General features: G+C 42.3%; 1 protein-coding gene across 1 annotated transcript in view; it reads left to right on the top strand.

Annotated features, from left to right (window-relative positions):
• Nucleotides 1-27,190, top strand: part of BICC1 (BicC family RNA binding protein 1) — a gene marked incomplete at its 5' end in the record, with an annotated part of 104,514 nt that overhangs the window by 58,218 nt on the left and 19,106 nt on the right. The window contains 8 exons of the mRNA XM_081004874.1: nt 14,661-14,740; nt 17,948-18,106; nt 18,650-18,703; nt 19,249-19,443; nt 20,590-20,841; nt 23,177-23,308; nt 25,835-26,021; nt 26,554-26,712. Of these exons, the coding sequence (XP_080861000.1) occupies nt 14,661-14,740; nt 17,948-18,106; nt 18,650-18,703; nt 19,249-19,443; nt 20,590-20,841; nt 23,177-23,308; nt 25,835-26,021; nt 26,554-26,712 (1,218 nt within the window). The remainder of the gene's footprint in view (nt 1-14,660; nt 14,741-17,947; nt 18,107-18,649; nt 18,704-19,248; nt 19,444-20,589; nt 20,842-23,176; nt 23,309-25,834; nt 26,022-26,553; nt 26,713-27,190) is intronic.

Genomic DNA, 27,190 nt, shown 5'->3' with positions numbered 1-27,190 from the left:
CATGCTCCTTCTTCGTGTGTATGTTTGTGTAACATATTTCATAATATTACTGGAACAATTTACCTTAAGGAAATGCCAGTTGCATTTGCTAACTACCAACTGCGTTTTTTAAAAAATGACTTTCCTCCGAATAGAAAGCAACTAACCCCCCCCCACAAATTTATTATAAGGTGTGAACTTATAGAAACCTTTTAAAACATACTTGGGAATGAGATTTTTAATATAAGCTTCCTGATAACTTATTTTTAAAAACTCCTAAATCGGTCTGGACTTTAAAAAAATGAGTTTGAGCTTATAGTCATAGTCACTGTATGTTTTTTTTAAAAAAACACATCCAGAGCTGGATCATGGAATGTGCTTCCCAGCTAAACTAATACCCCCATCTACTTCCATAAACTGGGTAATAGTGTTCAATATATCCAAGGAAGTGAAACCCGATGAAGTTGTCTAGATTGGTCTTGTTTCTCTGTCAAATACGTAATGCTGACTTGTGTTTTCTGTCATCTCTCTGAAGCATCAGATCTCCCATATTTCTTCCCCTCTCTCTCTTTTTACTTGTAACTTGCCAGTTGTGGATGACTCTACTTAATGTTTACCCTGAACTGCTGGAAACAAGAACCACCTCCCTTGAATGGGTGGTCGCTCATTTCAAGATTGCAGCATAATCCCTGGATACACATATTTTTAAATGTGGCTTTTATTTGATTATTGGCTTTGTGGGTAAACAGAAGGAATCTGCACTCCAGTCATTGTGGCTCCAAGCAGTTGCTTTCCACATATTTCGCTTGTTGTTGTTGTTTTAAAACCAGCCTGCAAAATACATGTATCACAGTATTTTTAAATTGCTGCTTCTTAAGTGCCCCTTGTAAATCTGAGATATTTGACTTAAAAGTGTCATTAAAGCCATTAGTATTTATCTTTGCTCAGATCAAGATTTGTAGAGCATGTTTTGCTAATGACATGTTTATTGTTTAGAATGCCACATGACTTACGATATGTTTTGGACCTTTACGTTGGAAGCTACATCTGCTTTTTGTTAAGAGTGTTCCTCGTAATTGTACAATGTGTGTCCGTGAGAGAAATAAGGCTATTTTTTTTGTTTTATGTTTTGAAAAATGCTTTCATGTTTGCAGTGCTTTGTGCTTGGACTCTCGTGCATGGGATCTCCGTAGTTTATCAGTCCCTCTCAAAAAGCATAGGCGAAGGTGATAAGCATCACATCAGTCCAAGGCTTCACTTGGAAGCTTGTCACACCCACTGTAGAATGTCGTGTTGGAAGCTTACACAAGAAGACTTATATTATTATTATTATTATTATTATTATTATTATTATTACCCCATCTGAATGGGTTGCTCCAGCCACTCTGGGCAGCTTCCAACATATATAAAAACATAATAAAACACTAAACATTTTTTAAAACATATATACAAGTCTCTGGTGCAGCCACTTTTAGAATGCTGTGTACAGTTCTGGTTGCCTCGTCTCAAAATAGGTACTGTTTTAGATGGTTCAGAAAAGACCAACCCAAATGACCGAGGGGAAGATCCCCTTGGAGGAAAGATTACAGTGATTGAGGCTTCTTAGTTTAGAGGAAGTGTAAGTGGCAAAGTGACAGAAATGTGTAAGAGGCAACTTTATAGGAATGTATAAATTTACGCAGGGACGCGGGTGGCGCTGTGGGTAAAACCTCAGCGCCTAGGACTTGCCGATCGTATGGTCGGCGGTTCAAACCCCCCGCGGTGGGGTGAGCTCCCATCTTTCAGTCCCAGCTCCTGCCCACCTAGCAGTTCAAAAGCACCCCTAAGTGCAAGTAGATAAATAGGTACCGCTTTATAGCGGGAAGGTAAACGGCGTTTCTGTGTGCTGCGCTGGTGCAGGCTCGCCAGAGCAGCTTCGTCACGCTGGCCACGTGACCCAGAAGTGTCTTCGGACAGCGCTGGCCCCTGGCCTCTTAAGTGAGATGGGCGCACAACCCTAGAGTCGGACACGACTGGCCCGTACGGGCAGGGGTACCTTTACCTTTACCTTTATAAATTTACGCATGGCATGCAGAAAGTGGGTAGAGAAAATGGTCAGAGGCAGTATGCTTCTGGACACCAGTAGCTGAAAACAGGAGGAGGAGAGAGAGTTCTTGTGCTCAGGTCCTGCTCGCTGGCTTCTCATAAGCATCTGGTTGGACACTGCAAGAGGTCAGGCAGTACCAGTGCCCATGGGAACCCCATCATTTCAACTTTTCAGGGAGTGCACTCCATGTCTCATCTATGAGTGCCCCTAGATTGGTAGAGGGACAAAGTAGAACCTTCCTTTCTTCACATCTGCCAAGTGGAGCTCCTGTTCCTGTCACCTAATGACAGAGGCTGTGAAAGACTTTCCTTTTGCGGCTAGGTTTTAGGCTGGTAGTTTACCTTGTTCTTCTGCTGTTTATCATTCCCTCTGATAGTGAAATAAGCTGGTTCTGTGCCAGTGGGACTGGAGCCAAAAGAGGGCCACTGAGAATCAGGAAGAGAGATATCAGCAAGCTTGAGTAACCCCCAAAGTATGTGTATGTGCAAAACCCCTTTAAACCCCACAAAGAGGGCAACTCACAAGATAAAAAACAGATTTATGGGGACAGAGTATCATCTGAAGCCTCTAGGAGCCAAAAATGAATGTTATTTGGAAAAGAAAACCAGAAGGTGTGAAGTCGAGTCCTTTACAATGTATAGGATTGTATAGAATCCTATACAATGTATAGGATTGTGGAACCCTGAACTAGACTTCCTCTATTAGTGAATTAGCAGCACACAATGCAACATTTTTGTTGCAAGCCCCACTTGTAGTTGCATCCTTGTTCTCTTTCTAAAAGTAAGTTACAAAATGACTTAAAGTAAATTTTGTATTAATTGTTCAGCTTATGTTTTGATTTTCTCTTATTGGGTATTTTGCTATATCCACATGGAACATAGCTTCTTTGGAAAGGTGGTGAATACTAAAATAAAGATCGGCTCATGTTCACGGCTGTATGAGAGTGACTTCGATGAAGGAATTTGCTGACTTGTGAAATTAATGTGGTATTGATATAATATTCAGGAAAGAAAGTTCACTTATTTTTTTATCACAATTCTATCTCAGAGGCATTATCCTGTTATTCCTTCAGCAAACCTATGATGGAAGTTAGATTGGAAGATAATGGCCGCATCCAGACCTAACAGCAGTCCATAATTTAGTGCAATAAGCCTCAGACTGTTTCCTGAAACATAGAATCATAGACTTAAGGAGTTGGATGGGACCCTGAGGATCATCTAGTCCAACCCTCCACAACACAGGAATGTGCAGCTATTCCATACAGGGATAAAACCTGCAGCCTTGGTGTTATCGGCACCATGCTGTGACAAAGTGAGCTATCCAGGCTGTGAAGAGATGAGAAGCATCTCTTTCAGTGTTCTCCTGTTTGCCATGCCATCTAAATCAGGACACTGTGTGGTTAATTTAAACTATGGCTTGTTCTAAGAAGCCAAGATCAAACTGATCCTGGCTTGTTTAGATACATCTAATTAAACTAACCACAGTTCCAGTCCAGACAAAACAGCAAACTATGGTTAGCTGAAAATGGAAGCAGAGGCTTCCAGTTCCTTGACAGCCATGCTGGAGGAGAATGTCTAAGGTTCGTTCATAAATTATGGCCTATTGTTGTGTCTGAATGTAACCATTATCGCCAACTATTGTTTCCTATCTCCTCACACCAGAGGGAGGGAAGATTCAGAAGGAAGCTCATGCATGTGATGCTGTAACACATATACTGTAATATGTTGGTTTAGCATTTCATCCAAAGCAGGTTAATACTCTATGGGATTTGAGTCTTGATGTATCTGCCCCAAGTCCAACACATTACCTGTGGTTTTGCAGTTCAATATGAGGGCTGTCCTTTGTGTAAGTGTGAAAACCTTTTCAATACAGAGCATAGTAGGCAATGTATGTGGGGTGCAATGACATCAGCAACAGGTCCTATGAAACTTTGTTTGTTTCCTTTCTTCATTTAGAACTGTAGAGTAGCAGATAGCACCTCCTGAGGCATATGGGGACGTTTACTAGGCTAACCAAGGAATGGGCTGCCAACAGGAGTTGAATTAATGAGTCGGGAGTGATCTAACCCCTTAACGGGACTTTGGAATCAAGAGAGAAAATGTACATGGGTGTGATGAATTATGGAACCCATTTAGCAGCTAGTGGCAAGTCTGTGGCTGTTAAGAGAGGAAAGTGTCCACCAGTTTCTTTTTCTCCCTGGCTTTGAAGCTGGCACAGCCAATAGAAATCCATATGTCCCTTAAACACAGTCCAGCAGTATCTTGAACAGTTTGGTATAAGTCTGAGCTGAAGAAATAATATATTGTACTCTCTCAGTATAGTGTACATGATGAAAAACAAGACTGAATACCAAGCTTCTTGCCAGGATATTTGCTGGATGTCATACTGGAAGTTAAATCATGTATGGTATATTGATGTTTTTCATTGCTTTATGGCACATCTGTTTCTTGTTTGCTGCTTATATTAGTGCCTCCATATTAGAAATACACCCATATCAGGTTATTCCAAGGAAGTGGGCTGCCCTTGAAGGATCTATGGCTTTAGCTGCATTTCCATCTTCCCAAGTCCGCGCCTTTTGCGTATAAGTTGCAACTGGCCCATCTGTAGTTGTGGATGAAGAGAAACCTGTGAGACACTTGTAGCTTATGAAGTCAACTATTATGGAATGTATGCTAAAAATAGTGGAAGGGAAAATGCAGTTGTATTCCAGTCCTGCAGCCATGAACATGAAGCTGTAAATCCATGATTAGCAAAATTTATAGAATCATAGAATTGTAGAGTTGGAAGGAACAAGGAGGGTCATCTAGCCCAACCCTGTGCAATGCGGGAATATTTTGCCCAATGTTGGGCTCGAACCCATGACCCTGGGATTGAGTCTTTTGCTTTATCTTCATTGCAGAGCAGTCATTTGTCCTCTTCAGCCTGATACTGTTCTGGTGGCGTAGTTTCAGCCCTTAACATGGCCATACCCTAAAGGTCACTCTAATTTGCACCATCCAATGGGTGCACAATGGCAGACATGCTTAGTTAAAAACTTGTTTCTGCTACTTAGTGAGCGGAATGAACTAGCAGATGCTTAGTCGTTGAGACGGCTAGAGCGCCGGTGGCGGATGACCCATTCTGAAGCTGACCGGACACGGGTTAGAGCTCAATGTCGAGCCTACCAAGTGGCGGTAGCGACGGCGAAGAAGACTTTCTTCACCGCCTCTATTGCATCTGCAGAAAACAGCAGCAGGAGACTTTTTCAGGTGGTTCACAATTTAGCGGAACCACCTGCTACATCGGGGCCCAGTACGGGCCACATGATCTCCTGCAATGATTTTGTAAAGTTTTTTGCAGATAAAGTCGCTCAGATTCGGGAAGAGGTAGACGCCACCGTGGGAGCAGGGCCGGGGCAGGAGAGTGCTAGAGTCCTGTCTTGTCAAATTGTGTGGGATCAATTCCAATCTGTTACCTCCGAGGATGTGGACAGGCTGCTTGGATGAGTGAAACCAACCACCTGTCTCCTTGATCCTTGCCCATCCTGGCTTATAAAAGCTAGCCGGGAAGGGCTGGGCGATGGGCTTTGTGGGGTGGTGAATGCTTTCCTCCGTGAGGGAGCCTTCCCAGACCCGCTGAAGGAGGCGGTTATTAAACTGCTTCTTAAAAAACCATCTTTAGATGCGGCCACGATGGCCAACTATCGCCCAGTCTCAAATCTTCCATTCTTGGGCAAGGTGATTGAGCGATTGGTTGCAACTCCAGGCACGCCTGGAAGAAGCAGACCATTTGGATCCCTTCCAGTCGGGATTCAGGCCTCATCACGGGACTGAAACTGCCTTGGTCGCACTGGTTGATGATCTCCAGAGGGCTAGGGACAAAGGTGAGAGCTGTTTCCTAGTTCTGCTGGATCTCTCAGCGGCGTTTGATACCATTGACCATAACATCCTTCTGGACCGTCTTGAGGAGCTGGGGGCACTGTTATACAGTGGTTCCGCTCCTTCCTCCTGGGCCATGTTCAGAAAGTGGTGGTGGGGGATGAGTGTTCAGACCCCTGGGATTTCACTTGTGGGGTGCCTCAGGGTTCTGTCGTCTCCCCCATGCTTTTCAACATCTACATGCAGCCACTGGGAGAGATCATCAGGGGGTTTGGGCTGGGTGTTCATCAGTTTTCGGATGATACCCAGCTCTACCTCTCTTTCAAATCAGAACCAGTGGAGACACTGTGTGAGTGTCTGGAGGCGGTTGGAGGATGGATGGCGGCTAACAGATTGAGATTGAATCCTGACAAGACAGAAGTACTGTTTTGGGGGGACAGGAGGCAGGCAGGTGTGGAGGATTCCCTGGTCCTGAATGGGGTAACTGCCCCTGAAGGACCAGGTGCACAGCCTGGGAGTCATTTTGGACTCACAGCTGTCCATGGAGGCACAGGTCAAATCCGTGTCCAGGACAGCTGTGTACCAGCTCCATCTGGTACGCAGGCTGAGACCCTATCTGCCTGTGGACTGCCTTGCCAGAGTAGTGCATGCTCTGGTTATCTCCCGCTTGGACTACTGCAATGCACTCTACGTGGGGCTACCTTTGAAGGTGACCCAGAAACTACAACTAATCCAGAACGCGGCAGCCAGACTGGTGACTGGGAGCAGCTGCCGAGCCATATAACACCGGTCTTGAAAGACCTACATTGGCTCCCAGTACGTTTCCAAGCACAATTCAAAGTGTTGGTGCTGACCTTTAAAGCCCGAAATGGCCTCGGTCCAGTATATCTGAAGGAGTGTCTCCACCCCCATCGTTCTACCCGGACACTGAGGTCCAGCACCGAGGGCCTTCTGGCACTTCCCTCACTGCGAGAAGCCAAGTTACAGGGAACCAGGCAGAGGGCCTTCTCGGTAGTGGCGCCCACCCTGTGGAACGCCCTCCCACTGGATGTCAAAGAGAACAACAACTACCAGACTTTTAGAAGACATCTGAAGGCAGCCCTGTTTAGGGAAGCTTTTAATGTTTGATGTATCACAGTATTTTAATACTGTTTTGGAAGCCGCCCAGAGTGGCTGGGGAAGCGCAGCCAGATGGGCGGGGTATAAATAATAAATTATTATTATTATAGTATGGATGTGAGGAGCTTCTGAAAACTAATTGTGGGGAGTGTTTCTGCTGTTACGCACACAAAATGAGATTTATTTTTTTAAAAAAACCAAAACCACAAATGTATGCATGATGCAGCTCTTTGTGCAAAAATTATTTTGATATACAGTGGTACCCCGGGTTACATATGCTTCAGGTTACATACGCTTCAGGTTACAGACTCCGCTAACCCAGAAATAGTGCTTCAGGTTAAGAACTTTTCTTCAGGATGAGAACAGAAATCGTGCTCCAGCGGCAGCGGCAGGCCCCATTAGCTAAAGTGGTGCTTCAGGTTAAGAACAGTTTCAGGTTAAGAATGGCCCTCCGGAACGAATTAAATATTTAACCTGAGGTACCACTGTACTTCTTGCCAACACCCACAAACTGAGTGTCTTGGCATCAGTTGTGTCCTTTGGCTGCTTAATGTACAGTTGCACTTGGTAGCACATACTTTCAAGAACAAATAATATAAACTTAAAGTTCTTTACACTCTGTTGCAAAAAAAGCTTCAAGGCAAGTTTAAATTAATCATTGTATAGCAAGGCCCAGTACATCTGGACTAGTAGTCATTCTTCTCTTCTGTATCTGTGTGTATGTTTACTTACACACACACACACACACACACACACACACGTGGCAAGCAATTGGCGTTTCACTCAATTAGTAATACAGATTATATGCAAGTCATCTGAACAATCTATAGCTGGCACTTGGATATGGCGCAGAATTCTAGAGTCATATGTTAATGTGTACTCTGTTAAATCTATAAAATATTGTCTGTCTGGAGAAGCCATGTATAACTTAAGGAAGGAGGGGACAAACAGTCATAGGAAGTGCAGCTTCAATAACCACTCATAGATCAGTGGAACAATGCTATCCTAAGCTATCTTGCCTTTAAACAAATAATCAGTATTACTGAATGCAAGAGAAATATCCCAAGCAATGTAAAATACCATTTTTTAGATGTCACAAGTAGTATTTAATAGAAGTTGCATGTTGCACAATGCATTAATCTAGTAGGTATCCCAGATGGAGATGTGTGGGGAACCAAAGCATTCAGTGGATAGTGCTGCTCTGTATGATGAGCAGATATTCAGGTTTAAGGTATCAGGTGTGCCAAATTCTACTTTCCTTGCAGGCCAGTGGGGGAAGGCCTGGCTAGGACTCTACCTAATGCTGCAGAACTGCCAGGAACGTGGGAGAGAGGAGCACACTAAAAGAAACTAAGGGACTAAAGTGTTGACCTGTGCTGCACAGGGTCTGGCCAAAGGCCTTATTTCTGACATTCTTGATCTGAAGCACATGTGCTTTGCTTGGAAGTGATTTCCCCAAGGCGTTAAATAAGCCACTTTGCCAGTTGTAGTCCTAGCAACAAATGTAACTTAACTGCTTGATTCCATTTCGACCAAGTGTGTTTGTAATGCTAATGCAGTATACCATAAGTGAATTCTGGAACTGAATCATATGTTGTATTGATTTGTACCATTTGCTTCCTATACTTGTGTGTGTGCGTGTGCCAGCTTGGACTGTTGCAGCATTGCTTTTGCAATTAAATATTTGCCTGCCACTTTTTTAAAGAATGTATTGTCACGTTCTATACTTCATTACTTCCCTTATACAGTGGTACCTCGGGTTACAAACTCCGCTAACCTGGAAGTAGTACCTCGGGTTGCAAACTTTGCCCAAGGATGAGAATGGAAATCGCGGGCTGGCGGCAGCAGGAGGCCCCATTAGCGAAAGCGCGCCTCAGATTAAGAACAGTTTCGGGTTAATAACGGACCTCCAGAACGAATTAAGTTCATAACCCGAGGTACCACTGTAGTGTACATGGGCACTGCACTTCAGAGTCCCTTTTGATGTAGCTTTCATACACACACACACACACACACACACACACACAAAAGTTCTGAAGTCCTTGTGTTTTTAAACTTACTAGCTCACATGGTTACCAAATTCTGATGTGGGGGGAGATAAACATATGAACAAGGAAGCAAGTAAATCTCTCATTCTTTTAAATGCATGATTTCTATTCCCATATTGATTCCTTCTGGCACCCTCACCTCCTCCACTAAGGGCTGGCTCATACTGAGGAATGTTATTGGAAATGTTTAGCTATAATAATTTGGCATCCATTGCGCTCATGCAAATAAGGATCTCTTTAATATAAGTGCTTTTTAAGCAGTATCAAATGAAAAACAGGATAAAGGTCAAAAAACATCAACCCTGCCTTTCAAGATGGCACATAATCTAAGTGTAAAGAAATACAAAAGATTAAACTTTTAAGATTTTGTTTACTTGTGAAGGAAGCTGACTTGATATGCCCCTGCCATACTGGTTTATCACAATTTTAAAGTTGTAAATAAAAGTTTAAAATTGCCTACTAATAATTAAGCTAAAGCATGTCTGTTAAGGGGCTATATGGTCATAGAGTTCTGCACAAATCCTTGATCCACTACACTTAATGAATACTATACAGCTTCAACCTAGAGGAGTTTGCCAGCCTCTTAAATTCCAGTAAGCAGGGTGCACCACTATTGCAAAAATTATTGTTTTAAACTGTGGAGCCTATAATGGAATTTCACTTGTTTATTAAAATCTAGGGACTCAGCAAAAATCTGGAGGACCGTGTACCTTGTAAACTTCAAGTGTTCAACAGAGTATCTCTTATCTCTTTTCATGACCTGTGTCAGGTCTAAAAGTTGCAGATTTTGCTGCTTCAAAAAAATTACCTGGTTATATTTTCAATGGATATGGCCTATTTTTCCATGAGAGTGCAAAGGAAGCAACCTTTGAAATTACTCTGTTAAATCCAAAGTTGAAGTTGCTGAAGAAGGGTATTTGTGCTACACTCTTAAAAACTCAAATATTGCTTTCCCTGTTGTGACCACAACAGGGACAATTCAAGACCTTCGTGTGTTCCTCCCTCCAATAAATTGTTTTTAACGCTAATATATCTTTGTGTGGAAGAAGTTTTGTTTTCATGCCTTGGGGCAACTAACGTAATTGTTGCAGCAGTTCTTGTCATCTGCATTTACTGGACGGTCTTAAACTTATTGAGCCAAAAAGTAATAAACCTCTGGGAACAAAGATGTTAAGGTATTTGGCTGCTAGCTGGTTGCAGCACTTGCCAAAATCCTTTAGAAACAGAACTGAATGTTTCTAATGGAATGCTTCGTAAAAAGCTCAATAAACTCTGATAAGAAGTTGAGGGGTATTTGTGTGCTGTGGTTATGTTCACAAAGCAAACATTTTTCTGCTAAAGGGTGCGCAAATTGGATAGGTGGCTTTCTTGCCATCCTGTTGAAACTACGGGCAAGTGAGTTGAAACCATCTCTTCTTTATGGATTTGATTTTTCTCCATAGAAGCATCCTCCTTGAACACCTATACTTGTTTTGGTGGCTTTTAATCATAAACATTGGTAACTACATGGCTATAGATATCAGTGGTGACAGTTGCTGCCCATTCTACGCTAGGCAAAAAATCAGTGTGGTCTGATGCTCTTTGTAAAAGAAAGTGCCCTGGAGTTGGCCTGTTTCCTGCCCCCCACAAGCTTCTTATTGCTGAGAGAGAATTTAATTGCACCCAAACTCTATCTTCCCTTCCCCCCTGCAAGCTATAGCTAGCCTCTGGAGTTCAATATCAAGTTTAGTTCCACTCAACCTACATTATCTTGAGCTGTGTTTTGCTATGAACCACCACTCCAGACTGGTGTTTTATTGCAGGTGTATTCTGCAACCCTTCTCTTGCACAAGGGCTCCAGATGATCTGCCACACTGTCATCACCAAGTAGCTACCTAAGGCTTAGATTCTAAGCTTGTCTGTGCCCAGAGTGGGCAGATCGTCACGATAAAGGGAAAACGTCAGAAAAATTCATCACCCACAACAAATAAGGTGATCAAAAGTATTAACCCAGTTAGAATGATCATGCCACCCTGTTTCCTTTGGCATTACTGTGTTTTGGGATAGATTTCAGTAGTGGTAAATTTTGAAGGGCTTGAGCGCATCATGACAATCCTCATAGCCATACCCTGCTCAACCTTACGCCCACTGAAATTAAAGTGAAGCTCTAAAGTGCTCTGAGAATGAGGAAGGCGGAAACCTCTTTCAGAGGGGAAGAAATTGGAGGCCAGGTTTCAAGACAACACTAAATATTATTATTCTTGTTACATTTGATGTCACGTTTATTTACACCAATATACCACATAGGGACGCGGATGGCGCTGTGGGTTAAACCACAGAGCCTAGGACTTGCCGATCAGAAGGTCGGCGGTTCGAATCCCTGCGACGGGGTGAGCTCCCATTGCTCGGTCCCTGCTCCTGCCAACCTAGCAGTTCAAAAGCACGTCAAAGTGCAAGTAGATAAATAGGTACCACGCTGGCAGGAAGGTAAACGGCGTTTCCATGCGCTGCTCTGGTTCGCCAGAAGCGGCTTAATCATGCTGGCCACATGACCTGGAAGCTGTACGCCCGCTCCCTTGGCCAATAAAGCGAGATGAGCTCCGCAACCCCAGAGTCGGCCACAACTGGACCTAATGGTCAGGGGTCCCTTTACCTTTACCTTTACCACATAGCAGGTTCTGTTTAGCACAGTGCTAAGCAAAATGTTCTGTCTCTGCATGAGATTTCTCATTGCACACTGGACTGTTCTTGCCCTCTTTTCCGCCTGTGTGACCCTTGTTTCCAAACACGCTCGGGGTGTTTCGCATTACCTTGCATTCTGCTCCTGGAGAAGGGACTGTAGCAGTGCCATGTCTCTCAAAAACATGATTCAGTAGCAATATTTAGCACCAGGCTGCCAGCCTATTGAGTTCAAATCGGAATATAACTTACATTTATAGGAATAGCTGGGCTGATAATGTATAAAAACACCAGATGGAGCTGTCCTTCTGCGTTATAGCAACAGCTACATATTTCTGTTAGTTCTACATCTCTTTGAAAAGACAAAAATTATGTTGCGAGAACTTTTGTCTAAAGAAGCAATTCTAGTAAGTGGGCATTTGCTTTCACTCTGTTACTGTGTTGTTTGACAATTTGTCTTGATAAGGAACTGCCAAGAAAGCTTAAAAAAAAAGTCAATTAGTCAGTATTTGTTAACATTGCAAGGGCAATTAATTTTCCATGGTCATGGTGCTGTAATATATGCATTGCTTGATGTGAACTGACATCCATAGCTGGGGAGTGTGACCATAATGTGCCATAATAGGTAGTGTGTATAATTTATATTACCATATTTAGGGAATTTTTTCCCCTCGGTGTAGCATGACTTTATTATGTTGTAAGCTGCCTTGAGCATGGTTTTAACTATGGAAAGGCAGCATACAGATAAAATTATGTTTGTGTATATTACCTATACAAACAAGATTCTCTATACACATGGCCCAAATCATGATGTAAACATGTTTGGAATAATATCTAAAAGACTGAACATGACAAGTATTTTTTAAGTAGAAACAAACTGAGGTCTCATCCAGGAATACTGATGATTTAAAGCTTCTACCTATATTTCCTGTTATGCCTGTTAAAATAAATTATAACTCTTATTAGCTTTATGCCAGCATTTTCTGCATTTCCTCAAGGGACCCTGGTAGATGTGTACATGTATTTTTTTTAAAAATGCAATATATTTACAGTTTTTAAAAAGTGCCTCGATCATTTTCTAGTGGGGGGGAAATATAAAAAAAAGGATGTTAAGTTAATTTTTAGGTGAGGGTAGAAATTAACTTGCCTAATAGTAAAATTCTAAGCTGTTGCAAACAAGGTATATAGAAAACCTTTGTGTGATATAGGTGTTTGTAAATGATATTCAGGAAACTGAATAGTACAGTTCTTGTTCTGTTTCAGTCCTAGAGCCACAGGGAAAGGCTAAAGAGTTACAATTCTTACTTAAATGATATTAAACAAAACATTCTTCGTAACTATGAAAGAGTAATCAGTTTTCTCTTTGTAGTTACTGTGCTGGGCAGAGGATGTTTACTTCTAAATGAAGTGTGTGTTTTATTGACCTTTTCAAGGCAAGTGGTCATCCTTCACAAAGACATTATTGACCTATTTGACCACAGTCAGGATTGGCACCCCAGCCCTACCCCTGTTGTAACCAGTGAGAATTAAACATTTTATTTCCATTTATTTCAATGGGACTTGGCATAGCTATGAAGTGATGAAAGCTTTTATGTTGACATGCCATGAGCAGCCTTGTGAAAGCTCCCATATTGGCCTGAATATAAGGCTCAGTTTTTCCCCAAATTCTGACCGTGAAAAGTTAAAGCATGGCTTATATTCGCAACCTTACGGTATGCTGCCAGGAGCATGGGGCAAACAGCACCAGGAGCGCGGCAAAGCAGTGTCTGTCCCAAGTGTAGTTCCCCATCCTCTCCCCCAAGGCCGGGAAGGGAGAGAGTGAGGAAGGAGAAAGGTCATCAGCAACGCAGCGTGCTCCCCCCCCCCCCCGCTCGTGCACTCAGTATGCAGCCAGGAGCAGCAATTATAAAGGCGTGGCTTATATTTGGGTGTGGCTTAAATTGGGGCCAATATGGTAATTTGCTGACTGCCTGTGTCCAGGCAACTAGGGTGAGAGAGCCTACTGGCCAGAAATTAACAACATTGTAAGAAGGACAGGAAGACTAGTAAAAAAGAAAGAAAGGTGGATGGATAACTTATGTAGTTACTAACTGTGATTTACTCTTGGGCTTCTTCAGGAAAATAGTTTCACATTTTCACCTTGGGCGGGTTGTGGGTGGCCCATAGCCCTGGGTGCATGAATTTAGGGGGCGTGAATCAGGCACCCCCATGCAGGGATCTCCGTCCCACCCTGCCTGCTGACGGGGGTCTCTGGGCACCAGAGCCCAGCCTGGCCTGGCCTTGCCACCATGTCTCCAGTCCTGTTCACCCACCCAGAGTTGAGGAGGTGCCTGCCAAGGGCTGCATCGCCCAGCTGGGCTCCTCCCTGCATGGACAGGCAGGCGGTGAGGGCTGGGCTGGTGCATGAGCTCCGTGAACCCACCCACCCAGCGGCGTCAGCAGTAAGGGCTGGGGTGGCACAGTGGGTTCTGTTGACCCTCCATGCCCCAGGCACTGGCAAATGATGCAACACCACTGCTTCATAGGGCCTATCTTGCCTGTTTCTGTGATACAGACTGAACCTGTTGCACTTGGCAGTGGAGAGTTTTACATTCCCAAAGTGTTAATATGTAACCCTAACTGGCTGGCACATTCTGCAGTTTGAAAGCTCTGAAAGCACACTTGCATGGCCATAAGCAACCAAATTAATTTAAAAGCTATGGGAGCTTTTGCACAATTCTCTAGAGAAAGACGTATATAGTGGTGTCTATACTGTGCGAGCATAATGTAACTTACATAAATTAATGCATATGAACAGTGAAGCATGACTTAAGGGCTTGTGTTGGCTTGTAGTAGAAAGAATGGGTAATTTTTTGGATGGTTTGCATAGCCCATTTACCAAAGTAATATTTCTCTTTGGTTTTTCTTTTCAAGATCCTCATATTAAAGTCTCCGGGAAAAAGGAAAATGTCAAAGAAGCTAAAGAGAAGATCATGTCTGTTTTGGACACAAAAGTAAGATGAAAATCAATTAACCAGCCCTTGGGCTTGGAATTCCAAGTTCTTGATTTCTGAGACTCAGCAGTGCACCAGCACTTAGCGTTCCTGAACCTTCTTAGGTTACTTTAAAAAGCAAACATTTTCACTGAAATTTAACATTTACATGCCTTAAAACAGCCAGTGATTATTTCCATCTTTAAATTTGATCTGCTTTCAAGTAATCTCAAGTAGTACAGCTTTGCATGCTGCAAAATGAGTCAATGACAGCATCCAACAGGAACTCTGGAGTATTTTTATTTTTTTAAGAACTTGGGGGTTTTGTACCTGGACAGTTTTCTTTTTTAATTCATGAGCAGCCTGATCCCACGGAATCCTTACCAAAAGAAAAAAAGCTGCTTTGGCACAAGCCGCTGTCTGCACTGCAGGAACTAAATTGGAGCTCTACATCCCATTTGGTTACAATTTCATGGAAAATCCCCCTAAGAGCTATCAAGTTATTCAGATGTGCTAATGCAGTTGTTTTAATGGGTGGGGTAAAAATTACTTGCCATGGGACACTATCTGTACTTGGTCACAGAGTGGGCATTAAAGGTCATGAGAAATATTTGTTAACATGTTAAATTATGTGTTGTGTAATTATCACAAAAAGAAAACTGCATTTTCAGTGTAGCATTTGGAAAGGCTATGTAAGAGTTTGCAGAGACGCTTAGGGTTGTACATGACCCGTGAGGTTAGCCCTGAAGCTTCTCTTTGGATTTAGCCTAGCAAAGTAGAGCCCTTTAAACCACTTAAATATGGCTGTGGCTGAGAGAAGTAAATAGACATGTAATGCTGGTGTGCTGCTTGCTGAATTAGCAGCAACAGCAGCCCATTTGTTTTCTGCAAATGCCTTTAAGCAGGCAAAATAGTTTTGCTTATACATCATATTAAGCAATACCATGGTGTAGCACAAAATGTGCTGGCTGCGGGGGAGGATATTGTGGCCACTTTCCTCCTCCCTGGTTTTTTTTGCTGCTGTGGCATGCTAAGAGTTAAGCCATAAAGGTAAAGGTAAAGGGACCCCTGACAATTAAGTCCAGTCACGGACGACTCTGGGTCATTAAAGGCAGAGGGAGCCAGCGTTTGTCTGCTTCTGCAGACAGTTTTTCTGGGTCATGTGGCCAGCATGACTAAGCCACTTCTGGCAAACCAGAGCAGCACACGGAAACACCGTTTACCTTCCTGCCGGAGCGGTACCTATTTATCTACTTGCACTGTGTGCTTTCAAACAGCTAGGTTGGCAGGAGCTGGGACCGAGCAACGGGAGCTCACCCCATCGTGGGGATTCGAACCACCAACCTTTCAATCAGCAAGCCCTAGGCTCAGTGGTTTAGCTTAATTAGTTTGGCTTAATGTGTCATCTGAACCTGGCTTAGCTCTCCCGGATAAACCACAAGCTGTAAACTACAGAACAAACCATGGTACTAGTTCATGACATACTCTGGAGAGTTAAACCACAAGCCCAGGTTTACATGGCATGCTAAGGCAGACATAGCTTAGCTTTCAACAGTGCAGCAGCAAAACAACCAGAGAAGAGTGTAGTAGCGATGAGGGTTTTTTTATGGGAGCCTTCATCCTTATGCATTAGTGCCAAACTATGATTTGGCAGCTCCTCCTGCTCCTCCTTTAAATTTGTTAGTCACTTTATCCTGTCCAGGGCAACCCAAAGTGACTTACAACAACCAGACAGACAATAAACCCCACATAGATACCTTAAAACCAAGAGGAAAGATAAATCCATTAAAAGCATCCCACCCACTTCTAAAAGGCCACAGATAGCTAAATGTCAAAGGCCTAGTTACGGAAGAAAGTTTTTGCATGTCACCTAAACATACATAAAGATGGTACCAGGCAAGCCTCCTGAGCTTAGCATAACATAATACAGCAAGAACGCTCCTCAGCAATGTAACCTTGGAGTTCCATTCAAGGTCTACAATCATTCTCTGTTTGCCCCAGATTTTAGCAGTCACTCCCAGCATGAGTCAGCCGAGGGGTAGCTCCTTATTCTAAACCTTTATTTACCTATTGCTTAGTAGTAGTAGTAGTAGTAGTAGTAGTAGTAGTAGTAGTATTTATTGCAAATACTGGTCAGAGGCTTAATAAATGCCACAGTAAAATGCAAGGTAATGGTCCTTGAGGCACACCTTATCATAAAAAATTGTTATTACTCCTGTGTGGGGTTTGTTTCTTGGTTTGTATTTATAACATGTCGTCCATTTGCCTTAACCCTCGGGTGTGCCAGCAATTTCAATATAATTTACAGCCCTAATATTTGCCCAAGGCAAATCTCAAGCATTTAAGAATTGTGGAGAGCAGGTTGTTTTGGCTGAATGGATCGCATGGCGTAGCTTATTCAAAGCTCAAAACCTATGTCTGTAGTGGGGAGTAGATTGATAAGTCTCAAGAAGAGTGGTCCTTACCACAAGCATCTTCCTTTAATGAAGGACGGGAAATGGTTAGATTCATGGGAACTGTGAGGCATAGGATAACTGCTTCCCCCTCCTTCGCCCTTCTCTGCTCTGCTCTGCTTTAAGAGCAGGCAGGTTCACAGAAAGTAGATAAAGAGGACTTTCACCTGCTCAACTACTCAGTTTTAGGCTGGGAGAGAGGCGAGGGAAGCAGCTCCAGTGAACGGTTGAGAACATAAGATAGGGATAGGGTACCTGTGGCCCTCCAGAGGTTGACCATTCTCACCATTGAGCATGCTCATTGGGGCTGATGGGAGTTGGAGGTCCAGCAACATCACGAGGGCCACAGATTCCCCAATTCCTGGTCGACAGATGTCTCACAAGTACTTAACCATCTGATAACAAATACAGAAGAATATAGGGTTTTTTTTGAGCAAGTAACCTTCGTTTACCAATTTGTGATGTCCTCTTGGAGGGAGGAAGTTTCATTAATCCACCATTTGTATACAGAACCTTATGCGTTCTGTATCAAAACAATTTTCACCTACTCCACAGTGCTTCACTTGTTAAATTGCAGGGCAAAAATATGTGGCCTTTTTTTAATGGATCTGAAATGTCAACAGTAGAATAGTACTCAGATTTGAAAATGAAAACTGTTCCATTTAAGCTTCCGTTCAGGTTTTTCATAAAGTGTGGGACAAAGGCAACTTTAATATATATACCCTGCATTGTAAGAATGCAATAAAATAAACATCTGACCTTTCCCCCCCTGCAGAGTAATCGAGTCACTCTGAAGATGGATGTGTCCCATACAGAGCATTCTCATGTGATTGGCAAAGGAGGAAATAACATTAAAAAGGTGATGGAGGAAACAGGGTGCCACATCCACTTTCCAGATTCTAATAGAAATAACCAAGCAGAAAAAAGCAATCAAGTGAGTATATATTTTTCACCCGCTGCATTGAGTCATAATATCCATACATATGAGTCAGGGCTTTGTTCATGTCAATGGCATCTCAAGAAGTTTTGCTAATTGAGACAAAAGACATTCCCCCACCCCAGATACCTTTCTGTCCTACTCCCAGGGCGTGAGTGAGTATAGAGAGAAACTTGAAGCAATGAATCTTAAAAGTTTTCTCAGCCAAACAAATCACTTGCTGAAGTGATCAGAAAATATTAGATTGATTTTTTTATTACAAATGCAATGGCTGTCTTTGAAATAGCACCTCTTGTGGTCCAGTCTGTTTTGTTACATTATTTTAAAATAACATTTAAGCACTTCTTGAATGAACTTTGATTACATATCTAATAGGAACTTTGCATAGTTTGAAAAAATGTTGCTGTGGGGGAGGGTAGTAAGAAATCAGAACTTCCAATTATGTTTTAAGCATCAAGGATAACCAACAGATGCATAACCATTAATCACAATGGTGGAATTCATTGTTACAATTTCAATCTTACGTTCATACTTCCACAGGTGTCAATTGCAGGACAACCAGCCGGAGTTGAATCGGCCAGAGTTAGAATACGGGTAATTATCAGATGCTGGTACCTAATTGGTGCCTTCCATTGAGCCCTCCTGGCTCCTTCCTTATGTCCTTGAAATAAGTTTTTTATATAGTTCACTTGACCCAGAAAGTAGAAAATCACCCTGGCTGCTGTCTACTTTGGGGATGCTGCAGAACTACATAGTTCTGAGGATATACTAGTTGTAGCAGATATTTACAGACTTCCTTTCAAACCATTAGCATTCACCATATTTTTATTTGCTGTACTAACAAAGTTATGGACACATTCTGTGGATTAAAGTCCCAGAAGATGCAACAACAGTTTGTAGATTTTAATACTCACCCTATGTTTCTGGTATCATATCTACCTATTACACTGCCAAATAAAGGTGAAGTGATAATTTGATGCTTTCTGGTAGAGATTGTGCAATGTAAGATGGTGGGCAGCATAAAATAGCATTTAAGGCTGCTTGACTTAGAATTTTGAATATATACCTTCATGATAGGCCAGATAAGTTCTTCCTTGTGTTGAACTTTTCTGTTCTTTTGTTTCTAATCACTGTTTCAGGAGCTGCTCCCATTGGTGCTGATGTTTGAATTACCTATAGCTGGAATCCTTCAACCAATCCCTGATCCCAATTCTCCTACAATTCAGCATATATCGCAGACATATAATATTTCAGTATCCTTTAAACAGCGTTCTCGGACATATGGGGCTACAGTCATCATCAGAGGATCTCAGAATAATGCTAGTTCTGTGAAGGTAACACCTTAGCTGATACTACTGTGGTTGTACTGAAGGCACAGTTGGATGTAGTATCTGTTCTTGTTGCTTTGCTTGGATTTGTGTGGCTGACAGTCCCAGGCAGTAAGGGGAAACTGCCTGTTTCTGCCCAAGAGAAAGGAGTGATTTGTTTAACATAGCCTTCTTTCAATGGTGTGCATATGCATAATGGAAACTGCAGTTTGCGCTATTCTTCAGGTCATAACCCTGCAGTATCCTAGTACAGATAGGAGTTCCACGTGTTACCTGCATATATATGTTTAGAGACTGAAACCTGAGCCTGTTTCACACATCAGGCTAAGTGGGTAAGATCAATATGTGTTTGAGTTGAGAGGACAGCCGCCATCTAGCAGAAAGACACAGTTTACCTCTGTGCACTGATCATGCATTCTGATGTTGCTTAGGCCTCATAGACTGTGGCCTTAGTCCTGATCTTGCTAGGTAGCAATTGTAGCAATTTGGGCAAAGCCATGTTGGATTGCATGTGTGGACACATTGAGTCTAATGACAGACATAAACATGGCAGGCCTGGTGACAGGCAGCTAGTCATGATCTCTGTGCCACATGTGGTATGTTCACCTAATTTATCCATTTGGGAATATTGTGGAGTACTAAAAGGACGGATCTCTTAGAGAATTTGTTATGCATTCCAACATAAGTGATTTCCTGTGTCTGTCCATAGATGTCATGCAGATGCATTTTTCACCTATTCTATTCGTTTTTAATACCAGACAATCTGGACTTTTTAAGGAAGCTGCTACTTTCTTAATTTAGAAACCCAATCCATTGTGATCAAGTACAAATTGCCACTCCCTGAATTTTAAGTTGTCTCTACCGCACTTGTAATCTACCCTTGCTTAATGCTGTTTTCAGGGTATAAACGTAGGATTTACTCCCATTTTATCCTCACACAAAATATAGGTGCCTTATGAGACTGACTGTGTGTTGGGGAGGAGATAATCTAGTATGGATTGAACAAAATAGAATATATATATTACAGCACTGGATACACAAGCCTGCATATTAATCCCTTTGCTTTAATTGGGATAAGTCTCATTCCTTTCTGTATGCAGAATATATGGGGAGCAACCTGATATAAACCTTTCTCAAACTTCTTTTAAATAGGAAGGAACAGCTATGCTCTTGGAACACCTGGCTGGTAGCTTGGCTTCTGCAATCCCCGTGAGCACACAGCTGGATATAGCAGCTCAGCATCATCTCTTTATGATGGGTCGGAACGGCAGCAACATCAAGCATATAATGCAAAGAACTGGTGCTCAGATCCATTTCCCCGATCCCAGTAACCCACAGAAGAAATCCACAGTCTACCTCCAGGGCACTATTGAGTCAGTCTGCCTTGCCAGACAGTACCTCATGGTATGTACATTAAAACTGTGGAAATTGTCAAGCAGCAGCAACAACAACAAAACACCACAATCACAGGGCAATTCACTGGTACTCAAATGAATAATAAGGCTGTAGGTTTGTCAGCAGTTATGCAATCAATAGGGATCAGCTGCTGTTTCCAGATCTGCAAGACCAGGGGTTCCCAGTTCTCGCTGGAGTGGTAAACCTGTGTCTAGACTGTCTTGCTTCAGGCTGATGTGGATTTGTGTGATTTGAATGCTCCTCCATACAAAAGGAAAATATAAAAAACTGGAATGTTAAAAACAAGGTTTGGGTTTAACCAGTGCTGTTTTTCTAGAAAAAGAGGTGCTGGAACTCACCATGAACACCTCCCTTGTTCCCTTACAGTGGCAATGGTGTCCACCTGAGAGGTGCCGGAACTGAGTTCCGGCTGGAAAAAAGCCCTGGGTTTAATCCTCCCTACTTCACTTCTAGTTTCCTCTTGCACAGGGGTTTTTGTGCATGGAGTAGCAATCAGTCATCTGAGCCAAAACCAGGTTTGCCACCTCAGCGAGAACTTGGCATTGAGCACATGATGATTTATGTACCGTATTTTTCGCTCTATAACACGCACCCGACCATAACACGCACGTAGTTTTTAGAGGAGGAAAATCCGTAGGCATGCCACCCGTAGGCATTCCCTCCATAACATGCACAGACATTTCCCCTTACTTTCTAGGAGGAAAAAAGTGAGTGTTATGGTGCAAAAAATACGGTATGTGTTTCCAAACACAAGTGTGTCCCATTCACAGGTTACCTTCTTAGGTGTACACAAACATAATCGGTTTGATAGGGTTAAGGGACTCTTCAATTAAATTATGCATGATTTAACCAATGAGATACTAACATGAAGCCAATGTTTGTCTGTTTTCTAAGTAATTTAAACATGCCAATACCTCAGCACAAAGGTTTGCAAAGATCTGGTGGAAAATTCTAGCGTTAGTGGCTCAAATCAGTGACATTTGAGTTCCAGCCCAAAAACTGTTTACTTGGATTTCATGAACTATGGGTTTTGGAATTTGAGAATTGAATTGAATTTTGAATTCCCATAGCCTAAAACAGCAATAGTGAGAGTTCAAGTTAGCAGATCTGTAACACACACATCCAGTTGACAAGAACTAACATGACCATTCTTTCTTTCAATGCTGCAAGGGAGTGCACATTTACTGGGATGGTAAGTTATCTATAATATGTTGTTAATGTTGAATATCCAACTAGTAGTATTCAGTGTGGAGGAAGAAATTTAATCTAGAACTATGCTTTTTAAGAAATGCTCATAGAGAACACCATAAGGGATATTGATTAGTTTCTATGTAAGAATGATGGAAAGCTTAAATTAAAAAGCCCCTTTTTAATGCTCAGAAGAAGAGCAGAGGTTTTTTGTATTTTTAAATATAGTGAACAATGATGAGCAGATAAAGTGCAAGGATGATTTTTTACAAGCATGTCATGCTTATTAATTTTATTTATCTTCAGACAGTTCAGGTTTTATATAATAATAATAATAATAATAATAATAATAATAATAAAAATGCAACAAGCTAGAAGAAGGCGAAGCATCCAAAGGACAAAAAGCCAGTTTAAAGCAGTATAAAATGGGATGCCTTAAAAGGCCTTCATGCTCAGTGCTAGGCAAGCCTTTTGCAGTGAAAGGAGCTCTAGAATCTGAGTGCCGCTGCAGACATAAGTGTCTCCCCAGCTCACCTCAGATATTGGGGGCAGAGATGCAAATAAAGGTTTCTGAGGAGGATCCCTAGAACTGGGCAGATCAAACCATTAAAAACAGCATTTTGAATTGAGCCCAGAAATTGACAAGAAGCCAGTTCAAATGTCTGGCCAAATGAGTTTCATGCACCCTTTCCTAGTTAGTGTAGAACATGGTAAGTAGATTACTAACTGAAACTGGCCATCATCCAGTCCATTACCAGTCTCAGACAGTGGTTCCTTAACCCCCACCGTCTCACCTGCATTTAATGAGAGGAAGAAATATAGTTGGGTGACAACACTACTTCCCAAATACCCTCTCTCAGTGGCTTCCGGTGTTAAATAAGAAAGCGTCATTGCAAAATTAAATATGTCTTAGTTTTTAGGTTCTTGTGTTTTCTTTTTCATTGATTTGCAAACGCAGGAAATGTGTGAACCAATTTTAAGAATCACTTGTGAAAACGGACTGATGCTGCAATCCTGTACCTCCTTACGTAGGAGTAAGCCCCTCCAATTTCAGTGGCACTTACTTTTGAGTAGGCTTGTAAAGGATAATGCTCTGCTTGCCTGTTGATACTGAGTTTTGTGTTTAATCTTTCAGGGCTGCCTTCCTCTTGTGCTGATGTTTGATATGAAGGAAGAAATTGATGTAGAACCACACTTTATAACTCAGCTAATGGAACAGCTAGATGTCTTCATTAGTATTAAGCCAAAGCCAAAGCAGCCAAGCAAGGTTGGTAGAAAACATTCCCTTTCTGTAGGCAAATCAAGCCTTCCTTCTGCAGCCCAGAAATAAACCAAACTAGCTGTTCAGTCAATGGATGTATAGCATCTGAAAACAAGACTTGCTTTTTATTGAGAATTATTTCCTGCATTCACAGAGCACCCCTGCAGCCAGTTTGCACTCTTTTAAAAAGATAATCTAATGCATTTAGCTCTGAGAAGCCAGTGCTTCTAATAAACCAGGAATGTTATGGAAACTATCCCCTTTAACCTTGCATGCATACTCAGACCTTTATTTGAACTGGGACGCAGTTGGCGCTGTGGGTTAAACCACAGAGCCTAGGACTTGCCGATCAGAAGGTCGGCAGTTCGAATCCCTGTGACGGGGTGAGCTTCCGTTGCTCAGTCCCTGCTCCTGCCAGCCTAGCAGTTCGAAAGCACATCAAAGTGCAAGTAGATAAATAGGTACCTCTCCAGCAGAAGGTAAACGGTGTTTCCGTGTGCTGCTCTGGTTCTCCACAAGCGGCTTACTCATGCTGGCCACATGACCTGGAAGCTGTACGCTGGCTCCCTCGGCCAATAAAGCGAGATGAGTGCCGCAACCCCAGAGTCGTCAGCGACTGGACCTAACGGTCAGGGGTCCCTTTACCTTCACCTTATTTGAACTGGCTTTATCAGACTATCTTTTTTTGGTTTGTTATATAAAATGAATGAATTTCAGCTAAAATATTATGTTCATTTTTCACATGATCTAGTCCATGGGTAGGCAAACTAAGGCCCAGGGTGTGGATCCAGCCCAATTGCCTTCTAAATCCAGCCCGTGGATGGTCCGGGAATCAGCGTGTTTTTACATGAGTAGAATGTGTGCTTTTATTTGAAATGCGTATCTGGGTTATTTGTGGGGCATTGGAATTCGTTTTGTTTGTTTGTTTGTTTGTTTGTTTTCAAAATATAGTCCGGTCCCCCACAAGGTCTGAGGGACAGTGGACCGGCCCCCAGTTGAAAAAGTTTGCTGACCCCTGATCTAGTCCTTCCTTTGCCCCCCTCTGCCCCCCAATATTCTTAAGAGGGTGTCTTATCCAGTCTTCAGAGAATAACTGGAAGTGGGGAGGCAAAAAAAGGCCCCCCTTTCCTTCCATTCTGCAGTTTTAATCTGAAATCTTAGGCACAGTACTGCACCCAGAGCTCAGAAACAGCTCACACTAATGAAATTCCTGTCACAAAATACGCCTAGAACAATGGGAGTTTTGAACACTGAACACGAGGTTTCTAGTTCATTCTTATGTTGTTTTAGAGATATAAGCAACACAAATATAGAAACCCAAGCAAGGGAAGAATTGTCAGGTGTTTGTAAAAACTCCATATAGCAGACATTTTTACTAAAATTTCAGGCTGATTGTACATGATGTGAGAATGCTGTTGGACAACTAGTGCCCATTGCAATGCAGTCTGGGTTGGAAGATTAAATGATGGAATAATTCCTTGAGCTCCCCACCACGTGGCCAGAATTTGGTTTTCCTTAACCAGAACTTCTGGAAGTAATGACATGGCAAAGTTAATAAGGATCTGAGCCTGTAGTGTAGCAGTTGCATTCACCATGCACATATTCAGTTCAAACTGCCAAAAATATGTTGTTTACATCAATTGATCTCCAGGTCTCCTGTAGATTGTAGATTTAATTCATGTTGGGAACTGCCTCCCTCCGCCTTCAGAGACAAGTAGAAGTACCAAAGGATAAATTGTTTTCAATATGTGCAATCTTAAGTTATGTGACCAGAATTGGAAACTTTGAGCAGGGCTATGCAGAATTTCTGGTTTGTGAGTGAACCTTGGTTTGCATTAACTACATTGACACATTGCACATGTAACATTGTTAGCATATGGTGGGGAAACAGCCTGAGTTCATGAGGCTGGGAGTGGGGGTGGGTGCAGGATATAGGGGCTCAAAAGGCATGAACTTGAGAGGGAGAATAATCAGTAGCATACACGGTTTGCAGGCCTTCATCCTAAAATGGAAAGAAGGAAGATTTTAGCTCAGGTACAAGCAGCATTTTGGTTGTTGGCAAACCTTGCTCTGTGATCAAAAATTAGGCAGAAAAGAGGATGCTGGAAGTTGTGGAGTCCATTAAGGCTGACGGGATCTCACTTTTCCTGTGTATATAAAAACGTAGATTTGATACCAGAGCTATTTAGAAATGGTGGAGAAATGATTTTTTTACATAAACACTTGTCCCATTTTGAAAGATTATAAAACATACACGTCATTTAAATAATTGTGTTTTATCTTGTAAGGGAGAAAATAAACAAGGCTTGTTGTACCATCCCTGTGTTCCACAGTTCTTCCTTTAGAAAAAGGCAAAATGTTAAGTAATCCCTACAAGTTTTGCAGACCTGACTGCCGTCTTTCTATTAATACCAGAGGATGAGTTTGGCTCGAGAGTGGGTTTGTAAACAAATTCCTCTAAATGTTGCCAGTTATCAGAATCCCTCGGAACATTTTATTGCATTTCCTTGCTTGCATGCTTTCTCCTTACAGTCTGTAATTGTGAAAAGTGTTGAGCGAAATGCCTTAAACATGTACGAGGCACGAAAATGTCTCCTGGGCCTTGAAAGCAGTGGAGTCCCCATGGCAACAAGCCCATCTGCAGTCTCGTGTCCTGTTGGCCTCTCATGTCCTGGTTTGGATATCCTGTCCTCAGCTGGGCTAGGACTTACTGGACTCGGTAAGAAGTCTACAGTACTTTACTGTACTCCGAAACTTCACACTATGAGTTGGGTTGTGGGACAAGCTGCGTGTTTTAACCATGTATTTAACTGAAGAGGGGTAATGGAAGATATTGAGGGTGGGATGTGAAATAACGGCTTTGGGGCAATGCTGTTGGCAATGAAGGAACAGCTGGGGAAAGAGACAAGGGTAGGACAGAGTTGGGTGTCAGTGGGATTTCTGATTAAAGTACAAGTCCATTGGTGACCAGTTTCCAAAGAGTGTTGTTGACCTTGCAGCACTAGAGTTTAAAGAGAGAGGGAAGTGTAGTGCCCCATGTCCAGGTAGCCCCAGCATCACTGAAGGGGAAAGTAGCTATCATGGGAAGTATAGGTTTATGTGGATTCTTCTTTGAAAATGTCAGTCCTCCAATGTGATATTAAAACAAAATTAATTTGAAGAATTTGATTTATTTTTTTAAAGCATTGTTTCATTAATTCTGTGCAGGCGTGTGAGGGGTAAGTTACCTGTCTTGCTTTTTCACTTTGTAGGCCTCCTTGGTCCAACAGCCTTGTCTGTCAGCACGTCCACCACACCAAATTCTCTCCTAAATGCTCTCAATAGTTCTGTTAGTCCTTTGCAGAGTCCTAGTTCAGGCACTCCCAGTCCAACATTGTGGGCATCTTCAATTGCTAATACAAGTGCTACAGGTTAGTAGGTCTCATTTGTTTGATTAAAAAAAAATACAACTTGAACTTTTGCATAGTGAACGGTAAAAAATGTTTTTAGAGAGAAGTATGGGATTCAAATTATGAAGAATTCCCAAGTTCCACAAAGGTTTATGGCAGAGTTTCCCCAACTTTTCATGTTGTTGACACACTTTTTAGACATGCATCATTTTACGACACAGTAATTCAGTTTTGCTAGCAAACCGGAGGTTAAGCTAACCCATTTCCAGCCCCAGGAGGAGCGTGGGGAGCGTTCGCACAACACACCTACACACTGCAGCCAATGCACTAACGTGTTGCGTCACAGTTTGGAAAGCTCTCGTTTATAGCATTAAAATGATGCGATCAATTTAAATCTCTTCGTTGTAATGACCTTCTTTACAGTGGAGTATCCTAGGATAGAGCACTTCCTTTGCAGAATGTTCCAGGTTCAGTCATTGACATTTCAAGTAGCAGGACG

The sequence above is a fragment of the Podarcis pityusensis genome (assembly GCF_964106645.2).
Source record: "Podarcis pityusensis genome assembly, chromosome: 5".
Taxonomy (NCBI): Eukaryota; Metazoa; Chordata; class Lepidosauria; order Squamata; family Lacertidae; genus Podarcis; species Podarcis pityusensis.
The sequence above is the reverse complement of the archived record's forward strand: the minus strand, read 5'-3'. Positions and strand labels throughout refer to the sequence as shown.